The following is a 24,468-nucleotide window of genomic DNA, read 5'->3' as shown; positions in this document are numbered from 1 at the left end:
TTGCAGAAACTAAAATGAAAGACAAAATTAAGCTTCTGTTGTGGAATGGAGCACATATATCCCTCTTTTATGGCCTAACACATACAGCACTATTTGTTTAATCATAGCAGAAAACTACAATAGCCAGATGCCTTAAATCTGGTTTATATAGTTTCATACATATATATTTCATACATTGGCTCTGTACCATGGTACTTCAGTGATTGCCATTTTACTTGTTGAACTACCCTACCCCCCACTTGTCAATAAGCTCAGAAAATACGGAGGAGCGGGCTTATTCACTGTGCTGTACCTCAGGACCTAGCATAGTGTGGAGCATAAATTATAGGTGGGGTACTTAAATGTATGTTGAATGAAGGGCTGAGGTTCTGATCTTATGATAAAAGCTGTGTTTTTTTAAACAGTGCTTTTTTCTTTGGGGGTTCTAACAGACCCTAAGGATTTTTCCCCTGGAAAAAAAAAGCACAGATGTAAAATTTTATATATAATTTTTTGAATCATGGTTCCCAGATTTAGAAGCCCTGCACTAGACTGTAGTGAATTCATGCTATGAAGTTTCTTGGTAAACAGCCATTTGGCTTCCCCTGACAAAATGCCCACTGGGACAGGCACTTTTTTCATTAAAACATATGCAGGTCCCAGGCAGGATGGGGTTTTACTAGTGTGCAGTGATATTAATGAGTAAGAGTACGTTAGTAAATGTCAATGGAGTTATCTCAGCAACAGACACTTTCCACAGTCACCGGCTAACAAACATTTTCCATTTCATCTTCAGGGGATTTTCCCTTGCTTATTATATCAGTAGCGTATTCCCTATTGAATGGAAAAACCTGATCCCAAATCTACACCCATACTGTTCTTTGGGAAGTGTGGTCACTCTAAGTGTTATCTGGCTTTGAATTCCATGTCCAGTTCCTAAGGAACAGGATTGCCCTTTAGCAACTAAGTAGTTCACACTTGTTTTACAGCAGCCTCTGACATCTTTGTTTCATCTCTTTTCCTTGACTGTGAATTCACTGAGGGCAAGGGCCACCTATTTCTTAGTCTCTAGAACTGGACTTTGCATGAAGGGATGCCCAATAAATATTTCTGACCAACTGACAGACCAAAACACACTCCTTGCATGTGGTGCAGTAGCATTACTACACTCACAGATGTTACATATAAGCTATCTCTTTATACATTACAGTATAAGTGCCAGATAGTCTAAATGAACACTAAAGCAAAATGCAACTACCAGGGGAAAACTGCAGTTACGCAGTAACAGCATGTCTGAAGTCGGCCATCACATACAGTTATTCAAAGCTTATAGTTGTCTTTATAACCAAATGGTATATTATACTGTACTAAACCGATCATCTGTGTTTCACCTCTCAATGTCAGATTCCTCTTCTTTAAAAGAAGGTTAATAGGAAAACAAGTATTTCTTGATAACTGTGTTTTATTTTTAACCAATTATTTTCTCGTTTATATGAATTTAAGCTACTAACCTTTAGTCTGTCTGGTAAACAACTAGTTTAGACTACTCCAGAAAGTTAGATATAAAAACAGAAATACACACTAAAATGGCAATAGATTTAAGAATGGGGCTTATACTGTTACAGCTCAAACCACTGCTCCATGAATAACTATTACACAAATAACTAAATTTATAGGGCACTTTACATTAATTATCTCATTTAATCCTCCTAACCTACTATCTGGTAGGTACCACTCCTAACTACTCGTTATACCCGAGCTTGGCCAGCTCACTATGTACTGTCTGAAACGTCCCCTCCAACCCCTACCCGCCACAGTGTCAGCCTGGTGATTGTCTAGTTATCACGCAAGGTTGAGCCCAGCCCAAGTGTCACTTACTGGATGAAGCCTTTGCTGAACCTTCTCCTTAAAATTAAAGATTTAGAGATTTGCTCCAGGTTTTTTTTTTAAAAAGTATATTAAAAGAAGTGAGAGAAAAATCACCTCCTTGACCACCAATAAGCACTGAAATAATTAATTGAGTTTTTATTCCCACGTATTTAAGAGTTAAGCTAGGCAGAAATTCTAGGTCCAGGCCTACACTTTGGATAGCACAGTGAAGGAAGGAACTCTGTTTTCAGAAAACAAAAGTTGGAAACCACAGTGCTTGTAGTGCTGAGGCCACAAAGTTAGTCTATATTATCCTCTTAAGAGGATACATTATGCTTTTGCCCCTTTTCTCTTGTGGGAGTCAGAGGGCCCCAACGCAGGATTTGCGTGGTCAGATGTCTGAAGTATTCTATGGATACTCCTGTGCCTGGGCACCAGGTGCTCCATTTTGTCAACACAGTAAGATTCCCATTATCACTGGCCTGGTGATCACCACTTAAAGGTTAGTAGCTAAATTAAACTTAACAATTGTCACTAGCATCAATATTAAAGCAGACATTTCTTGGGTTCAAATGACATTAGACATCCAGAGTTAGCCAGTGGAGCAAGGAAATAAAATCCCTGTATTTTATTTACCTGGTTTCCTAGATCACTAAACCTACACATGTTTTCCTGGGTCTGGACTTTCTTTTATTACTTCTAGTGCTAATCATTTGAAATTGTTTCTTCTTTTACCCAATTTAAGGCAGAATTCCAAAACTCATTTGTTAGCATTTCTCTATTTTCCTCCACACCCTCCATAGTTGATTCTAAGGTGTTGGGAACTTCCTATTTGTCTGTTTCCCTTAATCTACGGATGTGCCACTTAAGTTTAGGTTGCAGCCCTCATACATTTTCCATCACAGATTTCTCCATATTGAATTCAAACAGTACCACTACAAATGCTTATGTGAACCAAACAGCTCACTTTTGTTCACTCACAGGAATCTTGCTCAAAAAACAAATATGTATTCAAATTATTAAATTTGTTAAAAGTTATTTTGAGACACTGACACACTAAATTTTATAATTAAGGGAATATTTGATATTGCATGACTTTCAAAATGAATATTTTTTAAAACAAAATATGTAAATTGAGGCATTTGCTAAAAGACTTCTTGGTAGCCTTCCAAAAATGTATTTTTCTTCCCTAAAGATTTTTTAAGCTTTGGAGGCTGTTCTAAACAGTACTGGCATTGTATGCAGTTCTAGCTGATGTCCTCTAACCCCTGTGCACATTCTGAAACTTAGAGCCAAAGGAAGCTGTCTAGCTGACAAACCAATTGTTAAAAGATGCAAAGGGCCTTAAAAACTACTTAAACATTGCCCTTAAAGGCACACCCAAATGACTGCTTTGTGTTGTGATGTTAACCCTCTCTAAAAGTGTCTAACTGGGAAAATAAAATCCTTTTCAGACACAAAGAGTGAAATCTGAGTCATGATAAGATTGCAATGACACTAGGTCAAGGGAAAGGAATCACTTTTCCTAACCCAATTGCTAAGTGCAATTCACCTTGTGCCCTCTATCCTGCAGTATGTCTAAACATTAGGAAGATTTTATGAAGAATTTATTCTCATACGTGAGCATTTCTGTCTTCATTATTTTAAGGGTAGAGAATAAACACTAGCTAAGAGGTTACTACATAAAAATACAAAACAATTTGATTCAAATTATGACTCATGTTAATTCTCTTCCTTACTGTACTAAGAGAATTTAGGGGTAGAAGATGAAACGCTCTCACAATTTAGAAAAGGTTCTGGGAGAAAGTCACAAGTCAAGAACCACAAAGGTCTCAACGGTACTGACAGTGGAAATTTCAAATGGGTCATCATAGATACCACAAATAACTTATAAAAAGCAATGGCCAGTAGGTTCCATGGGAAGGAATTACCTTATCAATCATGCCTTTTGAAGGCATTGTGCTTTTTTAAGACACCATATTCATTAAATAAGCACTGAATGTAAAACTGCTTTCTCATCTAACCTTATAATCTATATTATTAAAGAAAAAAATTGTTTGACCAAATATTTTCTAGATATCATAGCCTGTTTAACATTATATCCTGATGATAGGATACCCTTCATGAGCGTTTCAACTATATCATGTACAACCCTATAATTATGGTCATGCTTTTTTATCTTTATTAAGAATCACTACAACTTCTATAATATTTTAGCATCTAATCAGAATTAATAGCTTTTTCATTGTTGATTAGGGTCAGATGTGATAAGTGACCTCAAATGTTTTTTTTAGGGCTTCAAGACAAAGAACTCTAAACAAGCACCGGCATCTTTTGAAAGGATACTTCAGGGGGCAGGGAAAAATTATTTTTCCCAGTAAAGTAGAGAAGGGGAGCTGGTGGTAGGTAAGGATGATTGGTTTTCAGGCTTGTTAATAGTTTACAGCATGGGTTCTTCCTGCCTCTCCCTGACCCTCCCAGCCCGAGTAACAATGGGGATGCTGGTGAGATACTAGTGGATGGGTTCTAACCATACCTTCGTGGGTAGGCTCTGGGTCAGGTGTAAGTGAGATGTCATCCAGCTCTCGCAGGCAGAGCCATTCTCCATCCATAGACACTCGGAATTTGCAAAGGTAGATGGTCTCCATAGCAGCCTGTGTGATCTTGTCAGTGGTGGGGGTCGGCATATCGGTGGGAGGCGTCAGAGCCGACATGATGACTCAGCTGGGACCACAACACACACACACACACACACACACACACACACCACAAAAATAAAGCCTCCTCAACAAAACCCCCAAATCTAAAGCTCTGCAACAAAGCTCTCAAGAAACGGGGTGGGGGAGGTTAAAAAAAAAACACCTTATGGTTTAAGAACCAACTGTTCAAGATAAACAATTCTACACTATCTCTTCTCATAGATAGCTCCTACCACCTAGCAAAATAAAATGATGCTTGTCTTCTTCCAGCTTCTCTCTTGTTATCTTCCCTTCCCTACCTCCTTCTTTTTCAGCTGAGCCAGAGGCTTGAAATCCTGCACAGCCGATGCTACCTTAGCTGGCTTTGAAAAACTGGCCTCTGTATGAGTAAGTGAAAAATCCTCCTTCTCTGTGCAGGAAAAAAAAAGTACAAAAGAAAAAAAAAAAACGAACAAAAAATAAACCAATATTTTCGATTCAGCTTAAAAAAAAATCCTGAACTGCAGAAATCACTTCCAGGATCTGCTCAGAGGAGCTGGGATGCTGAGTTCTAATAGGATTGGTCGTGCGCAGTAAGCAGGGTGTTGACCAAAATGGCTGACTAATGAACTGAACTGAAAATTCAGGCTCATGTGACCAGCTGCTCTGAACGTAGGGCGAGCAATTCCCAGGATGCTTTATAGATGCTGCTGATGCAGGGAGAGCAATTAGGCTGCTAGCTCTCATCCTGCACAACCCACTTCCAGACTATGCTAGTCAAACTGTGATCAGACATAACACAATGCACATATCCTCATCAATTTCCCTCTCTGTGGGATAAAAGGGCTGGATAACAGGAAGACAGTTAATACTGGGTAATACTGCACAGCAAAGATGGTAAAAGAGGTAGTTAGATTACTTTAACAAGCACATAATTCACCTCATTTTTCCTTATATACTTAGCTATCAAAATTCTTTGCTCTGCTAAAGGTGGTGTTTTAAGAAAAACTAAAGCAGATTTTCCATTTAAATATCATACTCTGAGGCATTCATAATTTCCTTCTCCAAAGACCTAACTTTTTAGATAGGACAGAAGTGCAAGAAAAAAAAACTTGAAGTGAAAAAAGTAAAATCCTTCCTGATTAATGGCAATTTCCCCCTCCCCTTCTGATATTGCTGTATTTACCAAGTTTCTGCATTAGATTATTTTCTAGTACCTTAAAAATTCTCCCATCCTGGAACATGCTAAGGGCACATTATCCAGTTCTCTTAAACCAATCTACCAGTTTACCCACCCACCCACATATCTATACTATCCAAGGAGACCGTTATGCCTTGGTAGCAAGAAGTTAGGTACTTGCTTTCTGAGCTACATAAATAACAAGGAGATAAGGGATGACAAAGATTTTCTTTGACAATGTTTTGGACGATTGAAAACAAGTTTTTGTTTGTTTTTTGTTTGTTTTTACTTAAGGGTCTGGTTTTTAGGAGGAGCACAAAACTTCAAGAAATATATCCCAAGATGATTTATTGTGTTCTAGGATTTCTTATCAGAGGGTTATCTAAAAACTGAAAGAAAAATTTCTCCTTGAATATTATTAAAATTTTTTAAAATATTTATTTATTTATTTTTGGCTGCATTAGGTCTTTTTTGCTATGCACGGGCTTTCTCTAGTTGCGGCGAGCAGGGGCTACTCTTCATTGCAGTGCACGAGCTTCTCATTGTGGTGGCTTCTCTTGTTGCAGAGCACAGGCTCTAGTAGGTGCGCGGGCTTCAGTAGTTGTGGTGTGTGGGCTCAGTAGTTGTGGTGCACGGGCTTAGTTGCTCTGTGGCATGTGGGATCTTCCCAGACCAGGGCTCGAACCTGTGTCCCCTGCACTGGCAGGTGGATTCTTAACCACTGCGCCACCAGGGAAGCCCAAGTGTTTTTTTATCTATCTATCTATCTATCTATCTATCTATCTATATGTATATATATAAAAATAACTGAATCACTTTGCTGTATACCTGAAACTAACACAACATTGTAAATAACTATAATTCAATAAAATAATTTTTTTTTAAGTAAATGAAAAGGAAAGCCACACTGGAATAAAGTGTTTACAGCAAATACAAAAAAATTCATAAATGCTTCCATCCGAATTTGAGATTGAACTCAAAGAAAAAATGCTAAGAACCAGATTCTATAGGTAAACAGGTATTTTCATATTGTTAGAGGGAAGGCAATCTGGTACAATGTAAGAATATATATACGTATATGCTTATTTATAATTAGGAAGAAAATCAGCAAGTTACTAAGGAAAATAAAATATTCCAACTAGGTTTATTCATTTCTATTTAAATCTCTTCCAACATTATTCTACATCTGGACCAGAACTATTCATTCATCCATTCATTCAGTAAATATTCACTGAGAGTACTCTATGTGCCAGGCACTGGGCATGCAGCGTAAGACAAGATCACTTCTTCAAGGAAGCAGAGTTTACATATCCAAATACTGAATATAAGTCTTTATTTAACACATTCACATTTAATTACAATGCAATTCCTTTGTAGCCAGGCATCTTTATAGATTAAAACTTAAAGGGGGATAGTTTATAGTTTCACTTTAAGCCATGTAAAACACAGTTAAGCAGTCATTAAAATCTTTAAAATTACACTGAATAGTTCCTGGAACCACAATACCAAAGAGCCCTGGCTATCTGTACATATGACATCAAGACTCTCGGTCACTGATACATTCTTAAAATATAGAACTGTGAATACGTGAATTAATCTGAATGCTCTGGGATTGCCTGTGTCCGCCAACATCTGAATTCAGCCTGTCACAAACCATGATGGACAATCTTCCCACCAACCAAACAATAAGCATTTATTTAACCCTGAACAGGAGATCTGGATTGATTACAACGTACCAGCACAACAAAAACATCTAGGTCAATAAGCACAGAAACTTGATTAACATTCCTTCCAAAGGTCCTCTCCAGGTAGACGACACAAGGAAGGAAGCCCAAAGCAACTAAAACTTCTGCCAAGGAGAGAAAAACCTGTCTGCACTGGTTACCCTTAAGTTTACCATACCTATCAGTTTGAGGAGGTATTAGCAGTTATTTCAGAAATAAGAACTGTGGGTGGGCAGGAAAACCTGTACTTTTACCCAGTTACACCTGTTTGCAGGCAAACACTCTTGAGTCTTCAACATGACAGTTACTCATTGTTCTGTTCATAAGCAATGAATTTACTATGAAAACATGCACTAAATAGAGGACTAATAAAAATAATTTAAAATATTGCTTGGTAATGTTTTTACATTTGGGTCTTTACTATGTAAACATATTAGCTTAGAATATAAAGGCAATATTAAGTCATCAGTAAGACATACAAACCTTGAACTTTTTTCTCATAATCTTTTCTCATAAACACACTAATTATAAGCTGTATTGAACTATTTTCTCATTTGATTCTTGAGAATAACAGCATATATTTGTAAAAGAGTTGTGAGGAGGTCTGGGGTACAGTTTGTGGCCCTAAAACAGAATTAACAAGGCTATGTGAAGTTCAAATCCAAGATAATGATTTGAACAATACTATGTTCTAACTGCTTACCCAGCATGAATTTTCCACATTATGGTTGATTCAAAGCAAATGAGATTCACTTTTCAAAGTTAGTAGTTACATTCCTTTAAAGTATATTTACTCAGCTACTATTATAAGACAAAGACTGATTTATCACACCCAATGTCCCTGTTATACAATGTGGAAAAATTATTACTACTTAAGGTAGCTATCATTTATTGAATTTTTATTTTGTTAGGTGCTTTGTAAATATCATAACAAATCCTCACAAGAATCCTGCAAAGTTGGGGCTTTCCTGGTGGCGCAGTGGTTAAGAATCCACCTGCCAATGCAGGGGACACGGGTTCGAGCCCTGGTCCAGGAAGATCCTACATGCCGAGGAGCTACTAAGCCCGATGCCACAATTACTGAGCCTGCAGTCTGGATCATGCGAGCCACAACTACTGAAGCCCGTGAGCCTAGAGCCCGTGCTCCGCAACAAGAGAAGCCACCGCAATGAGAAACCTGTGCACCGCAACGAAGAGTAGCCCCTGCTCGCTGCAACTAGAGAAAGCCTGTGCACAGCAACGAAGACTCAATGAAGCCAAAAAAAAAAAAAAGAGAGAGAATCCTGCAAAGTAGGTATTGATATTCCCTCTTTACATTCAAGGAAACCAAAGTTGAGCCACATAACTGGCCCAAGATCACACGATTAGCAAGTAGCAGAACCGGGATCCCCAGCTGCTTCTAGAATGCCCCTGAAGTCCATTTTTTCTTCTATACTTTGCAGCTTCAGCACTCCACCCCAAGGCTTAAATTTTACTCAGGGAAAATAAAAGAAAACAAAACAAAAGCAAAAACAAAGTAACACAGGCAAGGTCCTCTTGAAATTTCCTAAACAGTTATTTCAACAAAGTTAAGATTTGAAGCAGAGAGAAATTTTAACCGCTTTCATACTTTACACCTTAATGTTTCACAAACCATATATTCCACTTAGTCACCCTTATACATCTAGTTTACGTTTTTAATGAGTGGGCATTTTCTTTTCTTTCTTTCTTTCTTTTTTGCCCAAGGAGCAAGGCTTGCAGGATCTTAGCTCGCTGACCAGGGATCAAACCCAGGTCCCAGCAGTGAAAGTGCTGCATCCTAACCATTGAACGCCAGGGAATTCCCAAGTGGGCATTTTCTGAGAAGCTGAGAATCCAGCATGTATCTTTCTGCTTGTGCTGGCGAAGGGTAAACCAACTTCTTCCTGACTATCGTGAAGTATGTCACTTGCTTAACTGTACCATTGAAAAAACCATCTTACTGAGTTCCCGCCACATTTACTTATCCGGGTGGACATATTAAGAACACCTGATACATTCAGAAGTGTTAAAAGATAAATGAAGTGGGGGGGAACTATTTTCTAAAATGACTCATTTCAGAACTTCTTTAAATAACAAACTTCGATGCCTAATTTTAATTCTTAAAAAAAAATCACCAATACCCATGAAACCATTGCCCAACTGAAGAAACAGACCAGTGTCTTACATTTACATGCTCCTTCTCTGTTCTGAATTCCTGCCTCCCCTTTTGAGGCAGCTACTTCTGAACTTCGTGTAAATCACTGTCTTATTTTAAAAATATTACAAATAGACGGATGACTAAATAATATTTTAGCTTTTTTTTTTTAACTGTAGCGAAAAGGGTTTGATACTGTATATAACCTAAGCCTTTCACTCAAAACTGCCTTTTCTAAGATTTATCCACATTGTAGTGTGTAGCTTGTACTTTATCCTTTGGGCTGCTGTGTTACAAAGGTAATAGTCCATCGTATGTATAAACAACTTTTGATCTATTTTCATGCTGGTGAGCATTTGGGTTATTTCTAATTTTTTCATTTTAAATGATATTATTTAGATACTTTTCAGAAATAGATTCTGGTAGGTATGCCAATTCTTCTTCAACAGGTTTGAGGGTAAGAGACCACTTCACTTACTTCTTTTACAGTTAGCTGACTCCTCCTATTACTTGGTTCCTATTCTGCACACAATAGTGCTTCTTAAAATTTGTCAACTTGTGCAACTACATCGGTTTGTAAAGCTCACAAGTTCTGTTTCCCAAGGCTTCCTGGGTCACAGTTTTACAATTTAAGAAGAAAAGTCTCATCCCCTCCCACCAATTTCACTACTTGCTGTTAGCACAAGAGGCTTCCCTTGATGAATTACCATCATGATGCCATCTGGGAAAGCCCAGATGTTTCTGCTAAATTATAAGATTATTCAATTGAAAGATCATGACTTTGTCACATGCTCCAGTCCTCCCTCTCACTTCCTTCCCTCTCCCACACAAAGATCTATTATATCTACCTCTAATGTTGAGATTGCTACATGTTTAGGTTTATACACTTGGCAGGCTCAGTATTACTTTGTAGATATTCCAAGGAAGATAATATATATTATGAGTACACCTGAGAAGCTGAGTTATGGTTGCTAAAAACACCACCAGGACTATTACATTGCATAATATTTTTATTGTAAAATTCACCAGCATAAGACTGAAAGTAACTCCTACCTTAATAACTAAAATGGATCTCATGGCTACGTGGCAGTAGGTAATAATTTACAGATGTAAAGCTACCAACTACTTAGTAGACAATCTTGGGAAACTTATCCTCCTCTTGTCTCAATTTATTCAGCTATAAAAATGGAACTAAATAACTAGCTTCACAAAGATCACAGGCTCCATGAGAAGAACTCTGCCTGTTTTACACACCATTACACACTTGCTTAAAATAATACCTACCAAATACCAGATACTCCATAGATACTTGTTGGTATAGATATGTAACTTTAAAGCACTCTATATTCTTGCAATGATATATTTCCACCCTCCTGTTTCACTTCAACCATGAAAACCCCCAAGTTCTAGAAAATCAAGCTATAGTTATGCCCCAACAAACATGTCATTCTAACACAGGCTTTATTCATTTATACACAACAGATTCAATTATTTAATATGTATAAAGCACCTATTATGTCTAGCCACTATGGATATGAAGAAAGAACAAGGCAATAGACAAGAAACTGAAAATTATAGGTGTTTAAGAAATTCCTAAATCCCTGTCACACACATGGCTATTCAGTGTTGCTTACATACCTAACTATTTTCTCTATCACACTGGTGGCTTGTGAATTTCACATTCATTCATTTTTAGCAAATAGGGCTTTATTGGGTAGAACAAGGAACTAGAGGGCTACTGCTGCCTAAAGAGGAGCCTCCAGTTTAGGATGTGATTCCAGTTATGGGAGGTGGTGAAGGAGGCTGAGAGCATGTGGACTCAAGCCAGAATGCCCACAGTCAATCCTAGGTCCATCACTTAGAAGCTGAGTGCTTGTTTCTGCGCCTGTTTCTTCACTGACAAAATGGCGATACTCATATTAACTACTTCAGAGTTAGATGAAGTAATGAAAGTAAAATACTGAACATGGCACTTTACACAAAGTAAGCAGTCAGTAAATGGCAGCCATTATCATCATTTTAATATGTGATTGTGCCTTCGAGAGTACTGGGAAAAAACCCCAAAACCCAAAAAACCCAAAAACCCTATCAATCACATGAAATGAAAGTCAGTAATTAAGGATGAATGTTCAAGGGACTAAGGTAGAGGAAAGTAAAAAAGGCGATCTGAGTAAAGGGTATGCTGGGGCATCACTTGGGACTTGAGAAAGGAATAGGAGAGAGGGGTCAGAATTTTACCAAGCCTGCATAACAGGTGCCCAGATTTCCTAAGTTCATTAAAAAGGCAGAGGAAGCAGATAAATGTCTGTGGACAGTCCGTAAACAGATTCTAAAATTAGAGAGAAAAATCATGTTCTTAAAGGCAATATGCTGAAACAATTTCTCCCGCTTTCTACATGCCTTTTGCTGTCACAGTCTGCTAATCTCTCCTTTCCTTATGGATCATGAGGTTTCAGACTTTCCCACCTCTGCCCCACCATCCATGCCACTCCCTCTGATACATGCCGAGTGTCATGTCCATTCCGTATGGAGCAAGTCTAGAACCAGACACTCACTAAGATGGATTGTGCAAAGAGGAATATCATCTTGGCCCAGCAGCCTTCAATTCCTGATCTGTTATGTTTTAGGAAGACTATGAACTTTTCACAATTATTCAAACATAGCTACAGTAGAGGGCATGACAGTATTGACAGGTACCCTCTCAAGTACCACTGCTTTTGTAACTCTAAAAGCATTTCTTTTCACGTAATTTCAAACCAATTCTTTATGCTTATGGTATACTACTAACTTCCCAAAATAAATTTTAAAGCTCATACTTGAGCCACTTTGCACTGTAGGAAGACATTATAATGTTAATAAGGTTTGTGTAGAAATGTAACAGTTGTGATGTTCTGCAAAGTTCATTAAAATGGGATTCTACTTTTATTTATGATGGCTACAGGTTACTTATTGTGTAATGATAGAGAAGCAGCATATCTTTTATGCAACTTGTTTCATTATTTAAGGAATTTTCAAAAATATTAGCCAACAAGGAATTATCATTATTTCATCCAGTTAATTTGGGTAAACTCTCATCATCATCCACCTAGACTTTTTACTACCTATAACATACACTAGAAAAATATGTTCTCAGCTTCTTGATAAAATTTTACCTGTTTAACACATAGGTTTCTGTTAAAAGTCAAACAAAAAAGGGCAAAGATGAGAGACAAAATACAGTCAGGTGGGGCTTCCCTGGTGGCGCAGTGGTTGAGAGTCCGCCTGCCGATGCAGGGGACACGGGTTCGTGCCCCGGTCTGGGAAGATCCCACATGCCGCAGAGCGGCTGGGCCCGTGAGCCATGGCTGCTGAGCCTGCGCGTCCGGAGCCTGTGCTCTGCAAGGGGAGAGGCCACAACAGTGAGAGGCCCGCCTACCGCAAAAAAAAAAAAAAAAAAAAAAAAAATACAGTCAGGTGAACATGTTTTGAAGCCAATACTATTCTTTCAGTCTGAAAAGTTGCTTTCTTTGCCACCTTTCCTCTGCTGTCTCTCCCACCCAGGAGCTTTTTTACTGCCTTCTACCCAAACTGGTTTCCTTAAGGCCTTGGTGAGGGTGTATACAGTGATTAACAACATGAGCTTTGGATACTCAGACTATTCAGGAATATGAATTCATTCTCTGTCCTTCAGTTAAAAAAAAAAGCAATATATACAAATATTGAATTATTATGTTGTATACCTGAAACTAACACAATATGTCAATTATGGTTACCAGGGGGGAAGGTTGAGGGGAAAGGATAGTTAGGGAGTTTGGGTTTGACATGTACACACTGCTATATTTAAAATGGATAGCCAACAGGGACCTACTGTATACCACAGGGAACTCTGCTCAATATTCTATAATAACCTAAATAGGAAAAGAATTCGAAAAAGAATAGATACATGTATATGTATAACTGAATCACTTTGCTGTTCACCTGAAACTAATACAACATTGTTAATCAACTATACTCCAATATAAAATAATAATTTAAAAAATATGTCAATTATATATCAATAAAAACAAAAAAACAAATAAACAAAAAACACTTCTGGGGACAGGGTCAGAAATCTGTGTTAACAAGACCTCCAGGTGATTCTGATGTGTGCTAAAGTTTGAGATAAGACTTTTCCTAAAACCAAAGAATGTATATCTCCAGAATATAATCTTCTAAATCCAAGGTTACTCTATCAGAATTTATTTTATAATAGCTTAGATATCACTAAAAGACTGAATCAAATACTCTCATGAAAAACATATGTTGCACCTACCTATATGAATTCTATGTGAACTACTCTTCCCCATTTTTTTCTTTTCAGCTTTCATTGTTAAGTGAGCAGTTTTATGCACTGGCTCTTCCATCTAATGGAAATTCTAAGAAATACGTCTTATAAATATAACCCCCCAAATTGATATGTACTGATACATGTGAAGTTTGTGCCTCCCTGCCTAGAACATAAAAATATTCTATAAATGTAGCCACTAAGTACCATTACTATCTTACTAGTCACATTCTTTATTCATAATTGTTTGGGTTACAGAACTGCAGTAAAATTTCTGTTATCTAATGAAGAACCTTTTAGGATCCTCTAGTATCCAGAATGAAGCTAAGATGAGAACTAAGAAAAAAGAAAACTCTGAAAGAATGAACCCATGATTATCAATAGCAGAGCAGCCAAAATGAAGACTCAAAAATTACACCTAATATTCTGAAACTGTTGCTTTGTCAATAAGAAGCATAACAGGACTTTTTGATAATGCCAGGCCAGAGTAGGTAAAACAAAAGAAAGCAGGCAGAAGAGAAGGGGAGAAATTGGCTGGGAAGACAAACTGTTGACAGTTTAGGCAGCAGTGGTGCTAAAAGCAAAATCAGGAAGGCAAGCAGCAGACAGCAAGTTTAGTCATGAGGTAGGAAATGGGGGCATGACCCAGCTCCCAGGACCTTAGATGCTCAGGATCCCAGGTTATTTTAGCTGTGTGTGGAAAAGGACCCACCTGCATTTAGATACTCTTTTTTTTTTTTTAAGTTTCTGCTTTATAACAAAGTGAATCAGTCATACATATACATCTGTTCCCACAACCCTTCCCTCGTGCATCTCCCTCCCTCCCACCCTCCCCATCCCACCCCTCCAGGCGGTCACAAAGCACCGAGCTGATCTCCCTGTGCTCTGCGGCTGCTCTTAAGGGCTAAACTACAGGTCTCTGGTAGTCACTAATCTACAATTACACACCGAAGATGCTACGTTTCTGAGGGTTCCCCCCCCCCTTTTCTTATGGGCCTTTACATCTACCATTTGACAAAACAGCATTTAATGAATCAGGAAGTGGCTCTTTGCATTCTGAACACAGCTGGAAAAGAGCTGATGGCTGACAGATTTGTGAATCACAGTACTGTAAATGAAGGCACTGCTCTACATTAATTATAACAAAAGGCTGTCTTCTAAAAAGTCACACATCAAGCTAAAACCTACTCATGTGAGGTGAATGCTCAAAGCTTTTTGGTTCTGATGGTTCAACCCTTCCCCTGCACACCTCCCAATTTTGAGCAGATGCCTCTACATTTACAAATCCAAAAAAAGTGACTTTTGTCTTTTCAAAGTTTAAAAAGCATACAGCAGATGAACTGATTAATGTGTATTCAACTCCTAATCAGGTATAATGTTTTCTAGAGTACTATTAAACAATGAAAAAATAAGAAAGAGAGAGACCCATGGAGAATAAAGTCAATGAATAAATACATACATACACATACAAATAATGTATATACGCAAATATACCTATATAATACACATATCTTTCTATTGTAGGTGTGTGTATGAAACTGTGAACCTAAAATTGATCTTCTCCTCTTAAATACACATTCCTGGGTTCATATGTAAATGAGAGCACTATTTCCCCACATCATGGACTCTTAAAGAGCATCCATGAGAAACAGTGAATGCTTCTAGAAGCCTCATTCTCTGCACTTTCCAGGGCTCAACCAAGGCATTCACTGTTAAGTGTACTCAACTTTGACGTGGGTAGTCACTATAACGCTTCCAGTCCTTCCCAAGGCCTTTTCCCCCTTCTTTCTATTCCTTTCCTAGCTCTCCTCCTATCTCAAAACAGCACATACAAATACAGAAAGAAAGCTGCTGCTTTCTGAGTGGACTTTTTTTGGCACACTGCTGTATTTGGGAGAGAAAAGACAAGGGCAGAGATGTGGGCTATTTGTATGGCATTGCTTTAAACATAAATGTTTGTGGTAGCTCTGGGAGTTGAAAGAGGAAAAGAACTGTCAATAGAAGCTGATAACCGTGCAAATGGCAGGGGTGCCTCTTCCCTCCAACACCAAGGAGAAGCCATCTCTTGTCCATTTTGTCCACTCACAAGACGACTTCTAAAGTTAGGATGGAAAAGGAAGGCATTAAGTGTTACTGAGCAAGGGCTGGTGTGCCCTTGGCACAGAAAGCCAAACTCTGATAGCAGGTGTTTGCAGCAAAGTAAGGGTTTATTTGCACGGTGCCAAGCAAGTAGAATGGGCAGCTCATGCTCAAAAGACCCCAACTCCCGGATGGCTTTCAGGCAAGGGTTTTTAAAGACAGTTTTAGAGGAGAGGGTCGTAGGATGTGTGATCAGCTCATGGACCTTTTTCTGATTGGTTGGTGGTGAGGTAACAGGCTGATGTTTCAGGAATCTCAAACTTCTGGTTCCAACCAGTCTGGGGTCTACCTTGCTTGTGGTCAGCATGTAGTGGCCATCGTCCACCTGGATGGGGGTCTTAGTCTCTACAGAGCAACTCAAAGATATGCATCAGATTGTTATCTATATCACTTCAGGAGAAACCAGGAGTCCTGTGACGCTACTGTCCTCTTCATTGACTGCTTGCATCTGCTCTTTGGAACTCAGGGAAGGCCTAGGAGTCTAAAGCCTTTTTTTCTACAAACAAGAAACGAGACTTTTGTACTTGGGAAGGTCCCACAGGGTCCTGCTTGGTTTCAATCTCCCCTTTACTTTGATACTCCTCAATCCTGAGGGGAACAGGTATGGGACAAGAAAGGAAATAGTTTTTTTTTTTTTTTTAAATATGAATTTATTTATTTATTTATTTTTGGCTGCGTTGGGTCTTCGTTGCTGTGTGCGGGCTTTCTCTAGTTGCGGTGAGCGGGGGCTACTCTTCGTTGCGGTGTGTGGGCTTCTCATTGTCGTGGCTTCTCTTGTTGTGGAGCGTGGGCTCTAGGCAGGCAGGCTTCAGTAGTTGTGGCTCGCAGGCTTCAGTAGTTGTGGCATGTGGGCTCTAGAGCTCAGGCTCAGTAGCTGTGGTGCACGGGCTCAGTTGCTCCACAGCATATGGGATCTTCCCGGGCCAGGGCTCAAACCCGTGTCCCTTGCATTGGCAGGCAAATTCTTAACCACTGCGCCACGAGGGAAGCCCAGAAATAGAGTTTTGAATAGAGAGGTTAATCATAAACTTGGCAGAAGAACTCGGTTTTAGGGGGACTTGGTTTCAAAAGTATTGGACTATGGCATGCAAGTAGCTCCTTCTTATAGAGTTGATGAGAAATTGGAATGGACGGTCATACACCAAGGGGAAAATGGCCCCACGAAATATGAACATATACATCTCTGTGAATGCATGCAAAAGTTCTGGAAGAAAACTCACCAAACTCAAATGTGGTATTCTCTGATAATAAATTGTGGTGGTGATAGGGGGTGGGGGAGAGGAGGGTTTGGGGGCCCACAAAGAGGAAAGTCACTTTGTGCTCAATGTACTTTTGCATTATAAAACATTTAAATAGTGAGAACAGATCCATGTGCTACTTGTAATTTTTACTTAAAAAAAAAAAAGGCATGGTAGAAATTTGAGATTTAAAAGCTAGGAGCATAAAAATTTAGCAGGTTACCAGCACTCAGAGTCAGAGAGTGACATAATCCAACAAGGCACATCAGAAACTTTCATATTGCATTTAAGCTCGCTGAATGTTTCATGGACATTATATCCTGCAAGATTTTACACTGAAACCTTACATGTCATGAACCCTGAAAGGTTTAGGCTACCTCCTCTGCACACATTTTTGCTATTCTTCATCAGTGTCATTTATAACAAATCTTCTAAACTCAAATGTAAAGGTTAATTTTAAAACCACTGAGTACAGTCAAGACTTCTAAAATGAAGAGATAATAATGCCTTAATAAACAGTCTATCAAAATGATTATATATTATACACTTTTGGCAAATACATCAGCGAGAGTTAAAAATTCAGTGTTGAGGAGGCAAATGTTCATTGGCTGTTGAGGCTGAGTCTAAGTACTGCCCTGCTAACTGAAATGAGAAGTCTTTGAAAAACTGTTGGTCTCAGGTTGCTCAAATGAGTCATCAGGACACCCCGAGTTCTGATATCCAGGTACATCATATAAAGCAATATTGCACTGACTCTACAGAGCAGCAACAAGGAAGTATTTTTATTAATATCCAGAGAATTCCTTTTTGCAAGTATGTGTGTTCTAAAGTACATATAAAAATAACAGGTAAAAATAAAAACAGTACAAAACAAGGACTACTTTAAGTCAGTTTTATAGTTGAATAAAATAAGTATCAGTTATCTTTGACAATATGAACTGTCCTCAGTGACTGGTCTTTAAAAACAGTGTAAGTGGGACACATGTATTTTCCCAGTAAATTTTCTGAGTACTTACACACCAATAAACTATTTCAGAGATTAAAGACCAGGACGAACTATTAGAACTTTATGTGCTAACAAATCATGTCATACATCTGCTACTGTTGTAAGGTAAGGACCAAGGGATCACAGTTACGAAACTTTAGCTTTAAGTTCTCCATTGCTGATCTTGATCATGTTAAGGCCCCAAGTTTCGGACAATATTTAAAAATAAATAAATAAAGTCAACCCTTAATATGAAGAAGGAATCAAATAAATCACCTGAAATTCAGATAATTCCCATAACTGATATTGGCCAACAGTTGAAAAAATTTTCTATATCACACCTTCTACCACAACTGTTACACAGAGTTATGAAGAAGTGAGAGGAGGGTCTTCTTCATCCTATGACTGGATAATAAGCAGATTACACAAAAATAGAAATTCTTAGGAAGAAAAAGAGAGGCTGTGCTTAAAGAACAAAGTAGAAAGCAGATGCCTTAGAAAATGAAACATTCATGCAAACATTCTTATCTTTACCTCCTCTGCTTATCAAAAGACTCATTTCTGACATTATTGGACACTCTCTTTTGGAAATTAGCGGATTACTGCAACAAACTATGACTTTACTAAGACTCTAGGTCTATGGTCAGTGTTGGCCCCTATTCTAGGTTAAGTAATAAAGAGAAGCTAACAAAGGACTACCTCCAGCTGAATCCAATGGACCCTAATCTAGGGAGGAACCATCCAATCACAGTTTTGGACGTCTGCTATTCACTTAAAGAACATGGGCTCGGTAGGGAAAGAATCTGGGTCAACTTCATTCCTTCTCTCACACTGTTACTTAGGACAAATCACTTAATCACATTGATCCTCAGCTTCCTCACCTGAAAAAGTGGCATATCTGGCTTACAGAGATGTGACGATTAACTATGATAATCACAGCACATGTACATAGAAAATATTCAACTAATGTTAACCTTTTTCTAGGGGACGGATGAGGGGCAGAAAAGGCAAAGTCAGGGTTTCTTGGCAGTGCAGAACAGTTAAAAGGTTTGCTTTCGTGCTAAACAAGAAACCTCTAGCTGTGTCTCAGAGAGAGAGACGGAGACAGATTGATCGATTGATTCCCTCTTCACCTTAGGCAAATTTCCCTTTTCAGAACTCATACAGCAAAGTATTCGGCATTTATATCATGCCTTGTATCTTCAGTCACATTTTCATACTCTAAGATCTTGTCTTTTTAAACCAGACTTAATATTCTTCAAGTCTTTTATACACATTACCTACTCTAGGGCCCCGCTCACAGCAGGTAGCAATAGACATTTGTTGACTGATACAGCACAAAGTGCGGTGCGCTGCATTCAGAGGACTCCGGTGATAGTGCTTTTAAAAGGTGGAGGCCTCTTCCTGTCAAACGATATTATCCTGGGAAGTGCCCTCCTAAAGCCACACTTTCCCTTCTCGTCATCTCGCGCACAGTTCCTGATTTCTCTTCCCATTGTGGGGGACAGATATGTGATATTTACGGGTGTGGAGTGAACGCTAGTAAAAAATTTAGTGGTCCAACCGAGGCCACGCGGGCGGCGGCGGCGCAGCAGCCACACCTATCGGCCGCAGCGGAGCTGGGAGCCCGCAGAAGGCGGGACAACTGGGCTGCCGAGTCTCCGGACACCGCCCCCTCCTCCACTCCAGGGAGGGCTCCCACCGGAGACCCCGGGCTGGGGCCCGGCGAGCACGTGGGAGGCTGGCGAGGACGAGCGCCCGGCCCGGGAGGGGAGAGGAGGCCGGGCGGGAGCCTGCGGCCTGGGGAGACTGGGAGGTAAACAGTCCGGCGCCCGGACCGCGGCCGCCCCCCTGCGCCCCCGGATGGGAGCTTCCCGAGAGCCGCCCCTAGCGCCCTGTCTCCCCGTTGGCTCGGGGCCCTGCTCAGCTCCGGGGAGCCAGCAGGAGGCGGAGCTCCGCGGAGCCGGACTGGCCCTTCCCGGCCGAGGCCCCCCTTCCCCAACGGCATCCCCCTTCCCGGCCGCCACTCACGGTGTTTGCCGCCGCCGCCGCCGCCGCCGCTCGGGTAGTTCAGCAGCAGGAAGGGCAGCGGGGAGCCCGGCGACGGCGGGGTCCTCCAGGCGCGCTGTTGCTGCGGCGGCGGGCGCGCTACGAAGCCGGCGCCTCCATCGCCCGGGTAGAGCAGGAAGAAGGGGGCAGCCACCGGCGAGCCGGGCTCCGATTGCCCCGCGGGGGAGGCCAGCGGCGGCCCCGCCTCGTCCTCTCGGTCCGCGCCCCCGGCTGGAGCGCGGCGCGGCTCCTCCAGCCGCTGCTTCCCGCCCCTCGCCGGCTCCTCGCTGCAACTTTCCGCACCGGCAGTGGGCGGCGGCGAGGTCTCAGCCATGCTCGTTCCTTCCTTCGCCGCCGCCTCCGACTCGCACCCGGGCCTGGGCAGAGGAGCAGAGGGTCACGACGGGGAGCCGCCGCCCCGTCCCGTCCGCGCCGCCGCCACCTTTCTCCTTGGCTACGGGCCGGCGTCTGGGCTCTGCCGCTCCGTCTACTGCCCGCCCCGCCGGGGTCCGAGCCAGCTGGAGGGACGGCCCCGCCCGACGGCGCGGTCTCCCTACCGGCCGCCTCCTCCCGCCTGTCCCTCCCGCCCCGGCCCCCAGCCTGCGGCGCGTCTCCCCTAGGGGGCGGCCTCCTCCTCTTCCCACTTCCCACCTTCCGCTCGGCTCCGGCGGGGCTGAGCTCCCTCCCGACCCTGGGGGGAGGGTACGGCGCCCAGTGCCTGGTCCTTACCGGCCCCTGGCACGGCCCTCCTAAGCGGTCAGGTGTGTTTGCCCCCCGGTGCTTGAACGGTGGGAGACCTGGCCAAATATCTAGCGGCGCTTTTGTGTGCAGCCGCCCAGCTTCATCGGTAGCACGGAGGCACAAAGATCTGGGTTGAAGAGGCGAAAGCTAATTTTAAAAAGGAACCTGCTCCCCCACCCCCCCGTATTAAACTATTCCCTATGCCTTGCATACACTATAACCGTTCATTCACGATTTTGATTTATGAGCTTTTTATGTGAGACACCAGAGGTGGGTGTCTTCCTTCCCCCACCTCTTTTGTTCTCTGTCATGTGCCCTGTATAGAAATCTTGTATTTGCTCTGACTTTAACTCCCTGGTTTTCCGGGGTTCCGCGTGCGCATGAATGCGTTTTAAACCAAACAGCTTAGAATTTATATGACAGGCGTCTGTTACAGGGCGACAGTTTTCACTTTCATAGTGCCTGTGTCTCGCTAGTAATTGGCCATTGTTGCTTTATTTTGAATATTTGAATCGACGATTACTGATCCAGTAATTCCCATAAATAAACATTTCCTTCTTAAATAAAGACAATTTCCAGTTACTATCGTTATTCCTTAAGGCTAGATTCCATGAACGTGCCCTCGTATTTCCTAGGTGATTAGCTTTGTGTTCGGGTTGCAAAATGCTGGCATGGAATCCATGTTGACTCATAATTAAAAATCACTGTTGTGTAACATTTTGAACACCTGCTTTTCCTTCCTTCTGTCTTTCCCTCTGTAGAGGAAGTTATGCTTCTCTGAAAGGAAAAGTAAACCTTTTTATTGTTGTTATTCTCTGAAAATAACTCTTGAAATTACAAGAAATTACCGTGACACGTCTAATACTATCTTTCACCAAGTCTTTTAAACAAAACATATTTTAAAAGGAGGTGTTCACAAGAAGCTAACTTCAAGGAGTCAGAAAATTTCTTAGTAGTTTTAAAGTTTCTGGCACTTCCCTGACCTGTTGATTCCAGTGTTACTGCCTACTTGAGTAAGTTATTTGTTCTCTGAGCCTGGATTCCTGTTCTGGAATAGGGGGAAATAATTATTATTAGCTATGTATTATCATTTTAGTAAAACAACATATAACTTTTGGGGAGCTCTTTCATCATATCTTTAACATTTTGGAATTTTGTTGGGTCTTTTCAGTCCCTGTAAGGGTGAGAGTCTTGATAAAAAAACATACTTGCCTTTTAGGAATTACAAGCTGTATAATACCTTGAAGAGAAAAACTAAAACATTACAGATACATGATTTTAATACCTATCCTTAACTGGATTTTTTTTTTAACTGAAGTATAGTTGATTTACAATGTGTTAATTTCTGCGGGGTAGCAAAGTGATTCCTTAACTGGCCCTTTTACCTTGTTTTGGCATGCAGAAATTTCTAAGCATCACTGTATTCTTGTCAGGTTCCTTCACACAGGTGTTTTGAAATTTTTCAGTAAAGAATTTACCAAGAATATACACTTATTCCATTGTAGGTAGAAGAAAAGAAAGCAGACTCCACACAAATCACTCTTGAGAAAGGCCAGTAATAGCCAAGAGAGTCACCAAGTTAACAAAGTATAAAATGTTGTCTAGTTTAAATCACCAGATTTCTCCTTTCTAGTTATCCAGGTTACCTACAGGTATTAGAAACATTGACATTCTGTGGAATCTTGCAGTATACTGGGTTTTTTGTGCCTCTTTACTTTTAAAACAGTTCTATTTATGCTTTATGTCATTAAGTGGCAGTGCAATGAATATAGAAAATCAACAAATATGAGCCCTTTAACATTTACAGGCAAGGCTATTTATGGGCATTTTCTTTAAAGGTGGATGATACTCCAAGTTCCTAGTTTCTTATGCTTTTAGCTTTTGGATCAATATTATAATCACAGCTCTACATAAGCTTTAGTGACATAAAGGGCTGATTCAACTGCTACATACATTTAGGGACGCTAAGATTCAAAAAACAAGGCTAACCATGCTGCTCCTTTATGAAAATGCACAGAGCATCTGCCTATACTGTTTTAAGGGGACAAAATCCAAGCCACTGTAAGAATCAATTACTATTAATTTTCCTGTAAAATAAAGCAAGAGGTGTTTTTCAACTTTATTTGCATTTTTGTTTTTAGTTGTTCATGTTTGGTTTTTTGAAACCCTTAGGGGATCTTAAGGATGGACACTTAGAATATATTACAAACTTTTAAAATATCAATGTCATGGATGTACTTTTAGCCTAAGCTTCTTAGAACTGTGATCAGAGAAAATATACCACTTGGGAAGGGATGATATTCTTTTTCAGATTTCAGTTGTCTTAAATTTATTGAGACTTATTTTGTGGCTTAGCATGTGATCTATCCTGGAGAATGTTATGTGTGCACTTGAAAAGAATGTGTATTCTGCTGTTTTTGTATGGAATGTTCTATAAATAGCTATTAAGTTCATCTGGTCTAATGTGTCATTTAAGGCCAGTGTTTCCTTATTGATTTTCTGTGTGGAGGATCTGTCCATTGATGTAAGTAGGGTGTTAAAGTCCCCTACGATTATTAGATTACTGTCAATTTTTCACTTTATGTTTGTTGATATTTGCGTTATATGTATCTAGGTGCTCCTATGTTGGGTGCATACGTATTTACAATTGTTACATCTTCTTGTTGGATTGATTCCTTTATCATACTAAATGTCCTTCTTTGTCTCTTGTTACAGTCTTCGTTTTAAAGTCTATTTTGTCTGATATAAGTATTGCTACCCCAATTTTCTTTTCGCTTCCATTTGAATGGAATACCTTTTCAATTCACATAGTTTCAGTCTATGTATGTGAGATATTTTCTTTCATAATATTTATTTATATTTTATTTTTTTGAATTTTTTTTATACAACAGGTTCTTATTAGTCATCCATTTTATACACATCAGTGTATACATGTCAATCCCAATTGCCCAATTCATCACACCACGATCCCTACCCACCCACCCCGCCACGGCTTTCCCCCCTTGGTGTCCATACGTTTGTTCTCTACATTTGTGTCTCAACTTCTGCCCTGCAAACCGGTTCATCTGTACCATTTTTCTAGGTTCCACATACATGCGTTATATACGATATTTGTTGTTCTCTTTCTGACTTACTTCACTCTGTATGACAGTCTCTAGATCCATCCACGTTTCCACAAATGACCCAATTTCGATCCTTTTTATGGCTGAGTAATATTCCATTGTATATATGTACCACAACTTCTTTATCCATTCGTCTGTCGATGGGCATTTAGGTTGCTTACATGTCCTGGCTATTGTAAATAGTGCTGCAATGAACATTAGGGTGCATGTGTATTTCTGAATTATTGTTTTCTCTGGGTATATGCCCAGTAGTGGGATTGCTGGGTCATATGGTAATTCTATTTTTACTTTTTTAAGGAACCTCTA

At 40.2% G+C, this 24,468-nt stretch overlaps 1 protein-coding gene across 8 annotated transcripts in view; it reads right to left on the bottom strand.

Moving 5' to 3' along the window:
• The window catches only part of RUFY3 (RUN and FYVE domain containing 3), an 83,642-nt gene extending 62,909 nt beyond the window's left edge, over window positions 1-20,733 (bottom strand). For 6 of the 8 annotated variants that reach the window (XR_014017023.1, XM_081248736.1, XM_081248737.1 and 3 more), the window contains exon 1: window positions 20,282-20,733. Coding sequence is in view for 7 of the 8 variants with exons in the window: in XM_081248736.1 (XP_081104862.1) it covers window positions 20,282-20,633 (352 nt within the window). In the remaining variant the exon portion in view is untranslated. Of the gene's footprint in view, window positions 1-4,384; window positions 5,635-20,281 lie in introns of those variants that run through there. The other 2 variants (XM_081248743.1, XM_081248738.1) reach the window with 2 other exon arrangements.
• Between the last annotated feature and the right edge of the window lie 3,735 nt (window positions 20,734-24,468).

Source organism: Mesoplodon bidens (genome assembly GCF_964165515.1).
Source record: "Mesoplodon bidens genome assembly, chromosome: 1".
Lineage (NCBI taxonomy): Eukaryota > Metazoa > Chordata > Mammalia > Artiodactyla > Ziphiidae > Mesoplodon > Mesoplodon bidens.
Note: the sequence above shows the minus strand (reverse complement) of the source record. Positions and strands in the feature narration are given on the sequence as shown.